This window comes from Danio rerio, chromosome 17 (assembly GCF_052040795.2).
Source record: "Danio rerio strain M-AB ecotype USA chromosome 17, GRCz13ab, whole genome shotgun sequence".
Taxonomy (NCBI): domain Eukaryota; kingdom Metazoa; phylum Chordata; class Actinopteri; order Cypriniformes; family Danionidae; genus Danio; species Danio rerio.
Window position 1 is genome coordinate 35,643,360 of NC_141037.1, and position 17,462 is coordinate 35,660,821.

The following is a 17,462-nucleotide window of genomic DNA, read 5'->3' on the forward strand; positions in this document are numbered from 1 at the left end:
TCTGATGCCTTAACGTCTGTGATGAATGTTCCAACTGCTGCGTCTTTCTCTCTCTCTCTCTCTCTCTCTCTCTCTCTCTCTCTCTGTCTATCACTGTCACACATACACACACACACACACACAAACACATGCACATTCATGGTTGCCTATATACGATATGCATCAGCAGAACAATCTTCTTCTTTCACCCGCATTGATACACACTCACACACACACACAGACGTTGCATTTGCGTGCCTGTGACAAGAAGTTTTTCGCCGCTTCTCTGAGGAGAGCTCACTTCTCCAGCCTCCTGCAGGGAACACCAGCCTATTTATAGATCAAGGGTTAGCAGGGTGGAGAGAGAGAGAGAGAACAGAGAGAGCAAGAGATGAGGAGAAAAGAGAGAAGGGTGAGAAAATGCTGCAATTATGAAGCAAGTGTTGCACTGAGCCCTTGTGCGTGATGGGGGAATGTGACGGTGAACGGCTGCGCTTTATCATTTATTTACACAGCACAGGTCATTCTCTTCCCTTGTCACAGATTTTAACCTGTTTTTAGCTAAACTGAACCTTTTTATATCCACAACACAATGCTGATGATGTTATTATTATTTCTGTTACTATTAAAAAGCATTTGCAAGGCTTTTTTTTTTTAATTTGGTAATGCAGCACATTTCATGGTGAAGTGGAACATCAATGAGAAAAAATGTAGTACTTGATTTTACTTCACTATTAGGAATTGATAAGGCTGGTTGTTGAAATTTTAGAGGTTGCTATATTTTGATAAAAAAGTAAGTCCAGATTTTATTGTATAGGGCTTTGAGTTTCATCTCATCATGACTTTCATTTTTATTTAGATTTTGGCATACGATTTCAAGTTTCCCATATGGTCCATCCTGGCTTCCTGTTTTAAGAGGAAGTAGGCCATGTTAGATCAGTATTCACTGCAAGGTGCTTCAAGCCCATCTTATTTTTAATCTTACTTGGTTGATTTTTGTTGATCCCGTTTCGAATATTCTTCATTCATGGTTTTTAGGTCGTGTAAAGTTGATTGTAGGGCTGTGCAATTAATCAAAGTTTGATTCCGGCTCCAACGATTATGAAAAACCATTAATCGAGATTAAGCTATTATTATGCATCATGTCTCGCCAGGAATATTTTGGCCAGCGTTTCGAATTCATTTCTCTCAAAGCTCATCAGTCTGGTGGGCCCCTATTGGTATCTCTGGGGGCCCCGAAACGGCTTGGGCCCTTAATCTGGATGTATACTTTCGCCTGATTCATATGCAACTCAAATCAGTTGCGCCGCCACGCAAACTGTTTGCTCGACTGCTCGCCACGCAAACGGTTCGCTCAAAAAAAAATGTTGCACTCTGCCAGCCGAAACCATGTTGCGTACACCCAAAGCCAACCTCTGCAAACCCCGCGATGTCGTCATATTCGCCGCATGCACTCAAGCTATGCGATGTTGCAAAGCTTTGAAAAAAAAATTGTATTAACTAATTTGTATTAATTAATGTTTTTACTTAATGACCTTTGGATCCAAACTCTTTCTGTGAAACACAAATAAATAGTTTTTTCCAGAGTACGAGGGGTTTATTTTAGGGCAAACTGTTTCTTTAAGATTTATAAAGACCTTTGCTGTAATTGGCAAACTAAAGTTCTCAGCGCTCATCAAACGCATTGATATGTAAACATGATTGGTCATATGCTAATAAGCTTATGGTTTTGGCATCAATACCATGATGATTTTTGAATGACAAATTTTTGCAGCATAGTTTCAGTAGGTGGTATATGTTGAATATGTGTACAGGGTTGAAAAAAAGCATGGAAAGAGCAAGGCAAATCCTGTTTTCAGTGTTACATCCCCTTTAACTACTGTTGTAATTGTAACTGCTGGTAGCTTTGTGCTGGTGCTTGAGGATGTGTGCTGAGCTGATGCTTTTCAGTGGTGCTGATTCTGCTCGCCATCATACAGGTTGTAAAATCCCAGAGGAAGTTGACACAACACAGAGGATGACAGTAATGTCAATGTTCTCTGGTGCGTAACATTGTGGCTTCCGTAACATAGACTACATGAAGGCCTAAGAGTATAATTCTCCATGCTTGTAGCTGCATGCCTTTGTTGAGTAATGCGTTTTGACAGAACTCATATTCTCTTAAACCTCAGGACTTACATGACGCTTAAGGAATCAGATGTTTGTTGTATGCAAAGGGGCATTCTGTTATTTCCATGCAGTGATATGCCTTTTTCTATTTTCTTTTCTCTTTTTCCATACCTCACATCCTTTCTTTATCTCTCTCCTGTCTGCAGTGAGTGACAGCTGCTTCAGAAACCTCGCTGAGGATCGCAGTGGAATCAACCTCAAAGATCTCGTTCATGACCCATCCTTGTAAGTGACTCGCACAACACTTTGGCTATGCACAAAATGCTAACATACATTCATCGGGTCCTGTGCACCAGAACATTGCCATTACCTGTCTTTTTGTTCCGAATGGATGGATCTATGTTTACATGCAGTGGTTGTCAGTTGAGTGTGTTGGACATGAGTGTTCATTCTTTCTTTTAGAACTAAAGTCCTGCAGAATTTAGCTCCAGCCTTTTTTAACGCTTCTACAAGTTTCAAATAGTTAGTGATGTGAAAAGAAGTTGTTTCTTTGAGCCTGGCAAGTACCTGGATGGGAGACCTGGGAAACTTAGGTTGCTCTTGGAAGTGGTGTTTTGGCCCGTTTCCACTGAGACGTACAGTATTGTACGTTACGGGTTCCCTTTATCAAAAGGGTACCCTTTTGGTGGGCGTGGTATACGATAGAAAGTTTCAGATGATGTAATTATTACTTGAGTAAATGTCTACAGTAAAGCTGTACCGGTCGTTCATATATCATATGAGAAGCACTTCTCACAAGACAAATGCTTTATACTCATAAATACTTGTGTATAAACGTTCATTACTAATCTTTGAATGAACATGATTTGATTATGACTGCAGATCAGTGCGAAATAGCCTACTGTAACGTCTGCAATTAAAAAAAATAATTAAATAAATGCAACATATATGAACACATACAGCCCATTACAGTCTCCGATATGTTGTCAATTACAGAAAAGTTACACACAGCATATATTTAGTCCTTATTTGGGTTCAAAAACAACAAAAATATCGCCCACAGACAGTGTCAACCTCTCAAATGTGTCTTTAATCTTCAGCAGCATGTGTGACCTCTGTTAGAAAGTAATTCTGTCATTCCGAGTTCATAATAGTCCAAAAGGTGATGATAATGATTAAACATGGCAGTTTGTTCATGTTTTAGGTTGCTGAAGGCATCATTCTCTGCATCTTTTTCTGGCTCTTCCTTTTTTTTCCGCGCGTCACTCTTGCGTTTGTCCTTTTCTGACAGGATCAAATATCAGAACGCTTCAATGATCAGGAGCAGGTTATTAATATGAGCTCAAAAAGTTTATTATTTAAAATATAAACGAGATCGCGAGCTCTCTGGACAAAGCAATACCGCTCGCACTTTTAGACGGGCTCGTAAAACAACAGCAGGACACAACAGATTTTGTTCTTCTTGGCTTCTTAGTTTGTTTGAGCTCGGGTTGACCATGGCTTGTTATTTTAGGTATATATTATCATGGTGTAATGTCTCGGCTGGCTGTGTATTTAAAACATGGCGGTTCCTTTGTTTTCATTCTGGCTTGTTGCGTGAGAGAATGACGTATCTCTGTAAACCAATAGCATTCAGCTGCATGTTTAGCTCCGCCTTTTGGTACCCTTGGTACCATTTGCAAAGGCTGACCAAAATGTGGTACGGTACACCTTTTGACAGTGGAAACGGCCATAAAAGTGTACTGAACCATAGTTCAGTGGAAATGGGCCATTAGTGGAGCCAGCAGGAGGTGCTCAACCTGCAGTCTGTGTGAGTCCTAATGCCCTTGTTTATCATAAGTATATTATCGATAATTTTTTACACTTTTGGCATTAAGAAGGAACATAAAAACATTATCTGACTAACATCTAGCAGCTAAATGTGTCTGGAAAATATTCAGGTTAAGGTTTTTATTTTCATAAACAGTGCGGATGTGAATGCGTCTGATTATTTAGCGCAATCAGAGCAGCATTCTGGCAAATTACCAGAAATGTTACAACTTCTCTTTTTTACTAGTTTGCTGAATTAATTTACTGGTATTTTCAAAAAGAGCCCGTTCACACATGATCCCTTTCCGGACAATTGCTTGTATGTGTGAAAGGGGCTAGTGTCTGTGTATCTGTCACCACTAGGTGAACAGTGCTGATTGTTAGAACCAATAACAGTCATTTCTGTTGACCATGTAAACAAACTCAATCGACAGTGCTCAAATTAAGCAGGGAAAATGTTTGAATTCCACATTTTTTACATTTCTGTAGGTCTACTTTTATTGTGACTCTTATTTACTTTTGTGTATTTTTGGTAAGCTGTGCAATGACCTTTATAAGCTGCTTCAGGACTGTTAAATGAGGATTGAAGTTAAACTCTTTAGGACATTGGTTACTTTAAAGCTAGGTTCACACCATAAGCAAAATGAGGTAGTCACAGAGTAGATTAGCTAGTGCAGCGTTTTTTCACTTACAAAGTTCTTCATTTAAATAGCAAATGTGCCATGGTGCGATGCAGCTGGCTCTTAAAGGAAATGGGAGATGAGACTCTGATTAGTTCAATGCAGTAATGCTCAAAACACACCCATAACTCATTAAGAGAATAAGCACAACCCTGTTAGACCATGCACCGGGGGACAGAGTGTGTTTAAAATAGGAAAAGTGGTTTCTGACACTCCTATAATGCTTTTGCGCCTTTCGCTTTAGACTTTGCGCCTAGATTGTTAAAATAGAGCCCTCAGAGTTCACCTCATACAGTTTTGTACAAGTTCAAATAAACTCAAGTGGAAAATTCACTAGAGGTAAAAAACATCCCACAAGTAAACAAAAGTGAGTTTTGAGGTGCTCTGAGGTCAGTGTGAACTCAGCATAAAGGCAGGATTAGAGACTCCTGCCAATGGGTATCTTTCTGCCCTCGAATGCAGTCTCATGCTGAACTCAAACTGATGCACAGTGGTATTCAACAATCCAGACCAATATGTGGATATAGTGGAGCACTACAAGCATTTAAGCTGTCATTGGGACGAGGCACAAGAATCCATCTTTGAAAAAGGAGGACAGCAGCTGCAATTTTTTACTTAGCCTGTCACCATTACTTTTCATGCATTCTTGTAACTTCATTGATCCAGCGAATAAACAAAATTTCCAGGAATTGAGGTGTACAGGCTTTTATCAGGTTTCTGAAAGAAAAATTTTCCTTAGAAGGTATTAAGCTGAAATCATAAATGCTTGAGTAACAGCTATTTGCTGGATTTGGGAAAGTTGAGAAAGTTTATGACATTGAATCTTTTAAAGATATTTCAGAGTTTTGTTTAAGACTAACAAGTAAACACAATTCTTGAGCACAAAAGAGAAATGATAAGCCTGTGAAGATCATTTTTCTGACTAAAACAGTAGGCGGTTTTGGCCAGATGATGCTTCAGAATAGGAACAGAATATGCGTCAGTGTAGTTTAGACTTTAAATGAGTAGTTCAAAATTTGAGACTATATATGTATATATATATATATGTATATATATATATATATATATATATATATATATATATATATATATATATATATATACATACATACATACACACACACACACACACACACACACACATATATACACATATATACACATACATACACTACCTGACAAAAGTATTGTCGCCTATCCAAGTTTTAGGAACAACAAATAATAACTTGACTTCTAGTTGATCATTTGGTATCTGAAATAACTTGTATAAAAGGCAAAGTTAAGGCCTGACTTTGCTTAGACAAAAGTCTTGTAGAATAAGTGCACAGTATTGAATAAAAAGTCATGCTGCAGTGGAAAAATAATGAATATTGTGTATGACTCCCATGAGCTTGGACGACTGCATCCATACATCTCTGCAATGACTCAAATCACTTATTAATAAAGTCATCTGGAATGGCAAAGAAAGCGTTCTTGCAGGACTCTAAGAATTCATCAAGATGCTTTGAATTTATCTTCAATGCCTCCTCCATCTTTCCTCAGACATGCTCAATAATGTTCATGTCTGGTGACTGGACTGGCCGATCCTGGAGCACCTTGACCTTCTTTGCTTACAGGAACTTTGATGTGAAGGCTAAAGTAAGAGAAGGAGCGCCATCCAGCTGAAGAATTTGCCCTCTTTTTTGGTTTGTAATGTAATGAGCAGCACCAACCACTCTGCAGATCTCTCGCACACCCCCATACTGAATGTAACCCCAAACCATGATTTTTCCTTCACCAAACTTGACTGATTTTGTGAGAATGTTCAGTCCATGTGGGTTCCAGTATATCTTCTGCAGTATTTGTGATGATTGGGATGCAGTTCAACAGATGATTTATTGAAAAAAAAAAACCTTCTGCCACTTTTTCAAATGATCAGCTAGAAGTCAAGTTATTATAAAGATAACACGTGGTTTTGTTGAGTTTTATATAGACAGTAAGCTGTTTTTGAAAGTGTTTGTTATAGTGTGGTTATAGTGTCAGTTACATTAGAGATGTGTACTTTAGCATAAAAGCATGTGAACGCATACTGCATGAAATATGCAAATCTAGCATATTTACTTTTTCCAGTAATGAATCAGAGGTCATGAAAAAATGACCACATGCTGGACCGAATAGCTAAAGACTGTACTTATGAGTGCTTGTGTGCAGAGTATATCGGTATGACTCTTGCAAATAGACTTTGTGAGGACTCTTCACATAATGCAGGCCTCTCATAAACCAGCTACTGTACGTCTCGTATACTTCAGCAAAGACCTCTCATGCTTTGAGAAATTTACCTTATTTTTTAACAAACCTTCAACAAGAACAGTTCATTGTCCTTTCACTTTTCTGTATACACTGTAAAAAGTGATAAGTTGAGTTAAGTGAAGTGAGTAAATCGTTTGCCTTAAAATTATGTAAACCAAATGATGGGCATAATTGAAAATATTATGTCAGCTTAACAGTTCCAACTTACAGTGGCCTTACTTTGGAAATAAAGCCAACTTGTCCTTTATAAAACAATGGGTTTACCCTACTTTTAAATAAAAAAAAAAAGCTTTCTAAAGTGTAAATGATGCCTTCATTATAGGCATAATCCAAAGGTTGGAAGGCCTCAAGACACATCCAAATCCTTTCTAAACCACATCCTGCCTGTCTAAAAAGGGGCACCGATCTGGTTGATTATTGAAAAGTGCCAATTTACCCTAACCCTCTGGAGTCTGCAACCGTGTATACACGTTTTGAGGTGTCTTCTCCTTATAACAGCGAAAAGAACTTAAATTAAACTTTCAGTTTTAATCGTACAGATAAGTACAATACATCAATCAAATCTTTTAGGTGTCTACAATAACAACAAAAGTTGTTGCTTTCGCAAAATAAGACAAATAAACATTTTATGTATTCATTTTTTTGTCCATCCGCAAACTGTTTTTTTTAAAAAAAAACACGTCTCTAAAATGAACTAAAACTCAGTGACACTTCAGTGTCTCAGAATCATTTAGAAGTTATTATTAAATGTGCTCATACATTAATCACCCATAGTGTTTACATGGTCATACAGCAAGTATGTGGGTACAACAAGCATTTAGTTTGGGCTAGCTTTTACTGCTGGACATATCTTTGCAATGTTCTTGATGGGTGAACATTAGCCAGTGGGGGAGTGTCTTTTGTCTCTCCATGTGTGAATTATGCATGACCATTGTCACTCTAATGCATACAGTATGGTGAGCCAAAATAGACTTTGCAAAATGTAAATCATTGTAATGTTTTCTTTGAATGAGAGAACATAATAATTCTTACATAATTGTGAAGTAAATATTCTAGCCTACAAGACTAGTCACTCAAAAGTCTTGTTCAGGCCCATTCAGTGTGGTTTTTGGACCTCATTTCAGCTACATTTTTTTACCCTAAAACATACTTACCATGCATTTAAAAAAAAAAAAAAAAACATGCGCATGTACACCAATATTTCCCACATATCATTGTAGCACAGTTTGTGCTGAATATATATATAAAAAATGTTGGCCAATACTATGTAATAAGTAGCTGAAATATGCATAAATGTCAGGCATCTTAGGGGCCTCAGAATCACCTCAGACCCCGGACGGTTAAAGATATAGTTCTCTCAAAAATACCCACCTTCAGGTGGTTCCAAACCTTATTAATTTTGTAAAAACCTGTAACCAATGACTTCCATGGTAGGGAATATATGGATGTCAATGGTGACAGGTTTCCTGCTTTCTTCAAAATATCTTCTTTTGTGTTTAACAGAAGAAGAAACGTCAAACCGGTTTTGACCAAGTAAATGGTGAGTTAATGATGACAATTTTAAGTTTGGGTGAACTATTCCTTCAATGCATAAAACTTTACCTCTTGAGACATTCAGAGAATTTGCTTGTTTTTTTAGAGACTGCAAGTTTCCCTGTTTTAATAACTGATTTATCTGGGGTCATTGATGGATCAGGAATTGATAGGAACTTGTTCCAAGACCACATTGTACCAGTACCTGAAATGCCTTTCCACCTGTCTTTCTACTTAAGCATCAAAGTCCTTTTCAGAGCAAGTATCTCTGTATCTTTACCAAGGTCAGGTGAGCGACAGAGACAGCAGGTCTCAGATGTAGGTCTCCGAGAGGTGTCAGAGAGAAAGAGAAGCATGGGGTGCAGCCAGAAGGTAGCGGTAGTTTAGGGAGTGTTGATGGATAAGGTTTGTGAGTGTTGTCTGTTGACTGGTGGGCTTCATCTCCAGTGCTCTGTCAGCTCAGGTGAATTGATTCATTGGAAGAGCTGTCAGTTATACTAACGAGGTGTGGTAAAAATAGAGCGGAATTAATCATAGTTGGGACACACACAGTTCCTCGTCCTCTGGATAAAAACTATCATGATGTCTTCACCTACAGAGGGGTGAACATGCAGCGTTTGAGAGAGAGCAGAGCTAAGCACTTACCTGAGATGGACAGGTCTTTACCTGAGACAAGAAAAGTGTCACCAAGGTCATAGTTCCTTATGGAAGCAGCTTGTATTTGTTGTGATCCTGCCGACTATTAATTATTAATTTGCCTGAGTTTTGATTTTATTTGAACCAACACATTGAGATGAAACTTTGAAGTGGGATCATATTTGAGCCATCACATTGGGAGGGGATACTGTTTAAAAGTTCACATTGAGTTGTAACATTGGTATAGAATCATATTTTAAAGATGACTTAGAATGTATTGATACAACATCTTTAATTGTGCTTAGAGACAGTATGTATGTGGCTCAGGTAAGTGCAAAATAAATCTCCAGAAATTGTTTAACAAGTCCTTTTCCAACCATAGAAATTGGCCCTATTAGGATATGGTTGATTTTGACCATATTTGGAAGGGTCTTAAATATTAATGAGCACACACATACACACAAACACATACACCCACACACAGCAAGATGTACTTTGAAATACACAGAAGAAAAATAATCGTTCTTCAGTTGTCAAAAATTATAGTAGTAGATGAATTCCTTGCTGAAAGACAATATTTTCAGAGAGAGGTTTATTTTACCTAAAAGGAGTGAGTGAGCTGTTTTTAAGCCACTCGAGTAACCTAGTTTGCTCCTGTGTTCTTGGTCTTCCCCGAGGCCTCCTCCCGATGGGACATACCTGCAACACCTCGCTAGGTAGGCATCCAGGAGGCATCTAAAACATGATGCCCGAGCCACCTCAGCTGACTTTTCTATATGTGGAGAGGCAGCAGCTCTACTCCTAGCTCCTCCCGGGTGACAGAGCTCCTCACCCTATCTAAAAGGCTGTGCCCTGCCAGTCCGAGATCTTGTCCTTTCTGTCATGGCCCTAAGATCATGACCTTAGGTGAGATTAGGAATGTAGATTGATCCTGTAAATCGAGAGCTTTGCCTTTTGGCTCAGCTCTTTCCTTACCACAATGGTCCGCTACATAGACCGCATTACTACTGCTTCTGTACCAATCTGCATGTCAATCCTACGTTCGATCCTTCCCTCACTCATGACCTAAATCCCAAGATACTTGGACTCCTTCACGTAGGGTAAGGACTTTCCTCCAACCTGGAGATGGCAAACCACCTTTTTTTCGATGGAGCACCATGGCCTCAGACTTGGAGGTGCTGATACTCACCCTAACCGCATCACACTCGGCTGCAAACTGCCCCAGTGCATGCAGGTCCATGTTTGATGAAGCCAACAGAACAACATTATATGCAAATAACAGATGAAATCCTGTGGTCGCCGAACCGGACCCCTTTATTAATAATTCATTCATATATACATTCAAAAGCCATGACAGCTTTGTTCAGGTTGCACCCATGCACTCCATCACAGAGCGTTAAAGTTGAAAATAGCAAATTGTCAGGTTTAAACATCACCTAAATTGGTGCACGCCTAATCAGGTTAACATAGTTGTTTGGGTTTGACAAAGGGGCTGTCTAACCGAAGCACACAACCAATAAATAAAGCCACAAGTGAACAGTTTCAAGCAGATTCAGAAGACTCTCCAGTAAAATGCACTTTTCCTCCCTCGCTTTCCTTTGTTCACGTATGCGTGTACTCACTTACACAAACAAAATACCCAGGTTGAAATCCCAAACTCATCTCCGTCTTAAAGTACCTCTCCCCAAACCCCCAATCTTCACACACCAGCGGTTTCCCTGGCAACCGGATTAAAGAGCTCTGCATCTTTGTGTTCAGCATATTCTTCTTTTAGTCTCCGCTCTCCCTGTTTCTCCCTCTCTCTCCCTTTCTCTTGCTGTCTTTTTCTCTATTTCTTGCTCTTTTGTGGGCATTTCACCAAAGTATTTCGATAGAAAGATAGATAGACTTCAAGAGAAAATGTAGATGCAAAATAACATAATCAACACGGAGAGCACACTAATAAGCTCCACAAAACTGCCTTTTGCTACATGGATATACATTTTCCACTGCATTACCTTATAAACGGTGCTGTGGCTATCCTATGTACCAAGACATGATGCTCATGGAGGTCAAACAAGTTTGAGTCTGACTTATGATGCCATTTGTTTTATCTTCCTAGTAGAATGTTTCAAATTTAGTAACTGTAAACAGAAATTCAACCAAGCTGTATCTTTCTTCTTACACAAAATAAATCGAAGCCTAAACGGACATAAAATATTGTTTGTTTTCTTATTTTGCATGTAATCACGTACCAAGAGAGATGATATACTCAGTGTTTGAACTATTCCGGCAGCTAGCTCTCTGCAACTCTCACATGGTCGCCCTCTAAAGTTAAGCAGGGCTGCGCCTGGTTTGTACCTGGATGGGAGACCACCTGGGAAAGCTAGGTTGCTGTCGGAAGTGGTGTTAGTGAGGCCAGCAGGGGGTGCTCAACCTGTGGTCTATGTGGGTCCTAACGCCCCAGTAAAGTGAAAGGGGCACTATACTGCTCTTTAAGCGCTGTCTTTTGGATGAGACGTTAAACTGAGGTCCCGTGGTCGTTAAAAATCCCAGGATGTCTTCCGTAAATGAGTAGGTGTTTAATCACTGACCTCTTTTTGTCATGGCCTCTTAACTATCCCAATATCATAATTGTCTTCATCTCTCTGTCTCCTCTCCGCCAATCAGCTGGTGTGTGGTGTGCGGTCTGGCACAATATGGCTTCCGTCGTATCATCCAGGTGGAAACTGCACACTGGTGATGGATGAGGAGATTCCCCTCAATGTGTAAAGCTTAGAGTGTCTAGAAAAGCACTTTACAAATGTAAGGAATTATTATTATTATTGTTATTATTATTATTATTATTATTATTATTATTATTGTTATACCTTGGCCTTTGGAAGAGCCCACTTTTTTTGTAACTTTTTTGTAACACGCTTTGATCTTTAGAGTCCTTTGTGTCTTAAAATATCTAAATATTTTTAAAAAATTATATAATTGTAACTAATATTACAAAGTAGGCTAAATGCACACAAAACTACTATAGTTTTGGTTTACTTTCTCGCAAAAAGTTGCTCATTTTCCAACCAATAACTTTTTTTAACCCTTGAAAATGTCTTTTGAGGGATTTATTTTTTACATGCACAAACAACAGTAGCCTAAACAACAAAACATCGTTGTCTAATTTGCTTATGTGAAAGGAATACATTTAAATAAAATGAACAAACACAAATATTTTTCAGTTAACAACAACATAAATAACCTTGTCATGTAGCTTATCATTTTTCTATTTGCTCTAAGTTTAAGAGGATGGCACTAAGCACAGCATATGCTTTTTTATTTCACATAGGCCTATAGAATGTCATGGGATCTCACTCTTCACTCCGGTAAAATATAATTGCGAATTGGAAAATGAAAGAAACACCTTTGAAAAGCGTTTCTGTTTCATAAAGTGTACATGCTTTCAGCTTAATTGTCCAACATGTTTACAACAATGTCACGGTGTTTAAAAAAACATGATTGTATTGGCCTACTCAGTAATTGTGTCAGGATTGCCTTCTAAGGCACAAGTCATCTATTAAATAAAAAAAAGATTCCCACAGCTTCTCTTACCGCAGCAAATAACATTTTTACTGTTGATATTTGGCGGCAGTTATTCAGGAAGTGACGATTTTATTCTCTTTGACTCGTTGGATGGAAACTCTGCTTTATTTGCACATATTTATGCGATAATCCAGTTTTGCGCATAAAGTTATTTAGCATTTTGGATGGAAACAAGGCTACTGGCTGTCAGTCTTTGGCATGACTGGACTTTGCTCCACAGCACCCCAATGCCATGATGCTTATGCAGGGGTGGATTTATTGATTTGGAGGCCCTAAGCAATTCCAGCCATGGGGCCCGAATGTTCTAAAGTGCACCTTTTGTACTTTAATTTATTTTTAATGGACTTATTTAGCTGTTTTTATTCTTATTTGCTTTTCTACATTTTGTCTTAATGCAAAAAAATAAAAACAACATGAAAAGCATCTTATAAAACTTTTTAAATGATTTGTTTTCTTAAAATGGATTCCCAACTAAAATGATAAATAGACTAAAACTAAATCTTTACCAAATTTTACTGCTTTATGATTGAGGTTGGGGGCACATTTTCTATGCAATAATAATAAAAAAATATTTAGACCCTAATCATACAAAATATGATAGAAATTGATGTTATATGTAATTTATAGGTATAATTTATACTTCTAGGTATTTATTTGGGGGCCCTCAGATTTACTGAGGCCATATGCAGCTGCTTACCTTGCTTTTTGGTTAAATCCGCCCATGACAAGAATAGCACATGTAGTTATCTTTTTTTTTTTTTAAGTGAGGCTTAAATTTTTGCACTTTTACACATAATTATCCAAAATAACACATTGTCAATATTTTGTGAGACCTCTCAAAATTTTACAAATCATATTTGTCATGCCCCCCCGTAGTTCGCACCCTGGATGTACTTGTGTAAAATGTGCCCCAGTTCTTCATGTAATGCCAAATGCAGTAATAGAAGCTGCCACTAGTGTGTGCTGCACTTCAGAATTTGAGCATGGCTTTCTCATAACTTTTCAACATGTCTGTTCAAATTTCCTCTCTCCTGAGAATTTGTATCATATAGAGGAGCAATTTTGTGTTTTTTATATAGGGGAATTGTACTTAAAACCTAACCGCTGTGCTAATCCACCTGTTTAGTGGCCTAAAAACAGCGCTGTCAAAGTTGAATCCTCTGTGAGCCGTCACCTCTGTGAATGTAGAAGTGAGCAAAACAGCAAGAGCCCTGCGAAAGAGCGAAAATTCTTCTTTAACTGTCATTCCTGTTGTGGGTGGAGTGTGCGGGGATGTATTTTGACAGCTTTCTGGTACCTCTGGCATTGTGTTGCTCTTTCTCTTTCCTACACTGTCACATTGTTGTTTTTTTTTACCCTCCCTCTCCCGCTCCCCCGTTTCTCCCCTGCTGTTGGGACTGAACATACACTAACGGTTGTTGTCATTTGTGTGTTTCACCCACAGGCTTGGAGGCATAATCTCTGCATACAAAATAGTCCCTGATGAGATTGACGAGATCAAGGTAACGCTTCCTCTCACCCCGTCAGTGAGGCTAAGGCAAACTTGCACATCCATATACACACATTTGCACATTGCTGCCCCCTTGAGGCCAGTAATAATGCTGCACGCAAAGTTATTACATGATCCAGTTAAAAGTTATAGATAAGTAATAGTTTTAATAACTCATCTCTAATAACTGATTATTTTGTCTTTGACATGATGACAGTACATAATATTTGACTAGATATTTTTCAAGACACTTCTATACAGCCTGTTGAAAGGGGTGGCTCTTTTTTGCAGCTATTCACTTTGCTCCATTTCATTGTGAGGTTTAAATACTGCATTTAGTGACATTTTAAGCACTATTTTTACCTGGATTAACTTGTCGGACTTGTCATAACCACACTTTTTGATGTACTTAAATATTTCCTAAAGATTTAGATTAAACAAATATTAATAAACACTTATTTTTTTAAATACAATTTTATTACATGCAGTTGAAGTCAGAATTATTAGCCTTAATTTTTTTTTAATCTTTTTAAAATATTTCCCAAATGAATGTTTAACAGAGCAAGGAAATTTTTACAGTATGTCTGATAATATTATAGTAATAATATAATACTGTAATAATACAGTAATATTATAATACTGTAGAAAGTCTTATTTGTTTTATTTCAGCTAGAATAAAAGCAGTTTTTAATTTTTTAGAAACAATTTTAAAGTCAAAATTATGAGCCCCTTAAACTATATTTTTTGATTGTCTACAGCAGTGGATCTCAAACTTTTTTCATCAAGTACCACCTCAGAAAAAAAAAAGTCTCTCCAAGTACCACCATAATGACCAGTATTGAAATACAGTGTAACTACTGACTCAAAACGTCAACATTTACCTTAAAATGTGCTTTTAAAAGTTAAAAATGATAGGTTACTGTTCGTAAAAAAAAAAAAAAAAAAAAAAAAAAAAAACTCCTGTACTCCTGTAAAGTATTAACATAGTAGCCTATTTATCAACACCTGGAAACATAGGCTATATGTCATCATATTCATATATAAATTATTTTTTAAATTAATTTTTAAATATATATAGCATGTACATATGACATATTTGATTCCTCCACGTACCACTAGAAGGAAGCCCACGTACCACTAGTGGTACACGTACCACAGTTTGAGAACCACTGGTCTACAGAACAAACCATCCTTGTACAATAACTTGCCTAATTACCCTTACCTGCCTAGTTAACCTAATTAACCTAGTTAAGCCTTTAAATGTCACATTAACCTGTATAGAAGTGTCTTGAAAATGATCTAGTCAAATATTATGTACTGTCATCATGTCAAAGATGAAATAATCAGTTATTAGAGAAGAGTTATTAAAACTATTATGTTTAGAAATGTGTTCTCTCTATTAAAGAGCATTTGGGGAAAAATTAACAGGGTCCTAATATTTCAGGGGGCTAATAATTCTGACTAACTGTATATCATTAAGAAAAAATTAAACCTGTTTGTTTTTAATATACCCCAAATATTTGCATGTAAAATGTTTTAGCATACCAAAAAGGTCTTAGTGTGGTTTGTGTTTATGCAAGTGAGACAAGTGTCATGCTAATTGACACCATACTAATCAAGCAATACAACTGTTTATTGCTGGTATGCACAGCAGATATCAATTATCTCAATAATAGTCAATAATCATGAATCCTATTCATGAACATTATTAATCGAAATGCAACAAAAAAGCTAAAGGCTTATAATGCGAAATAAAGATGAGTAATACGAATTACATGAATTAAAGGACAGATAATGAAACCCCAAGCAATTTGATATAAGTATATACAACCTCAGAGATGTGCCATCATTTTCCTCTTCAACGACTGGGAAGCCTGTTGCAGTCATAGTTGCAGTCATAGATAGTTGGAAAACTATCACGTGTGTTTGAGAATACTGGACGATGTGCACTTATCCCATGGCTGAGCTTCCAGTCAGGGTGTTTTCGGGGTCCTAAAAAGTATTAAAAGTTAATAAATCAATTATCTGTCAAGTCTTAAACTTGTTTTTAGCAGGTTTTATATTTTGTTCAAGCGTTGTCCAAAGTGTTTGACTCCATAAAAGCATAAATATATTTATTTTCCTCCTAATATTAACAATGACATGCTTGATCCACGTGATTAGTTTGGGCTGGGGTGCATCTGTCCTGGTGATGTCACATAATTTGCGATGCACTCCACATATAGTAAACATGATTACTCACAGATACATTGAAAAAGTCTATTCCAGATATTAAAAGTAAAGAAATTTGTATAAATATATATTTTTTGTCCAAGTCATGGAATATTATGGGCCTCATGTACAAAGGCTTGCGTTAAAATCATACTAAAACATTGTGTACGCGAAAAAAATTCAGATGTATAAAACACTGCGTACGCCGAATCACACGCATATTCCCTTTGTACACCCGAATGAACGTGAAACTGAGCGCACGTGCAAGAGCGCGAAACCCCTCCCTGCCTCCTCCCCGTATGAATATGCTAATTACTTTACAAAAAATCAATGGCAAAAGCAAGCTAAAAGAGAAACTTGTCTTTGAACAGAATGTGATTTGGAGGTGCTGCTTCCGGAGGTTGACCAAAGAAAAACAGTGTTATTTGCAAATTTGTCCTCCGCAATTAATAACAAAAGAAAAAAATAGAGTGCGAGAGTTTAGCTGATGCGGTTAACACAGTTGGGTCTGAACATCGCACTGAGTGGATTATAAAAGAAATAGTGCGATGTAAAGTTGTACAATTTTGTAGTGTCTTTAACAGCATGAGTAGCGTAGCTAGTAAAACGCATGGCAACATGTTTTGACACGTTCAAGCATGAACTCGGTTCGAATCCAGCGTCTGATGACGTTCTTTTTTTCTCCAGCTACATATCAGATTTTGCCTACTCTTCATCACAAGGAAGACAAGTAGGAATCATTAATAAGTGTGTGCATCATATATTATTTGCACATTTATTGAATGGAAATGTTTCTGATTCATGCATACAAATTCGTCTTTAGATGGCAGCCTTATAGCAATGTGCGTGCAGTCAATCGATTACATTGGGCAAATTGACGACTGCTGCAAATTGCGCTTTAATGTTTGGCTGGTCAACTGTATGGTATAGAAACCTCATATACCTGATAGACATGCGAATGAACCTGTTCCATACAGCTGCTATTACACGGCTCAAAGATGTAGAGTGCAATTTAACACAACTTCCTCTAGGAGTCGCCAATGGAATTAAAACAAACACACACAAGAAATGAACAAATGCCAGGGATGAAGTTGGCGTGGACCAGCGCACATTCTCACGTTCATTTCATCGTTAGTAAATCCAAACGTGAGCGTGAAACATGG

General features: G+C 37.6%; 1 protein-coding gene across 20 annotated transcripts in view; it reads left to right on the forward strand.

Moving 5' to 3' along the window:
* Nucleotides 1–17,462, forward strand: part of gphna (gephyrin a) — a 170,532-nt gene that overhangs the window by 55,949 nt on the left and 97,121 nt on the right. For all 20 annotated transcript variants that reach the window (XM_087289145.1, XM_087289148.1, XM_087289156.1 and 17 more), the window contains 2 exon segments: nucleotides 2,295–2,373; nucleotides 14,044–14,101. In XM_087289145.1, coding sequence (XP_087145271.1) covers nucleotides 2,295–2,373; nucleotides 14,044–14,101 — 137 coding nt within the window.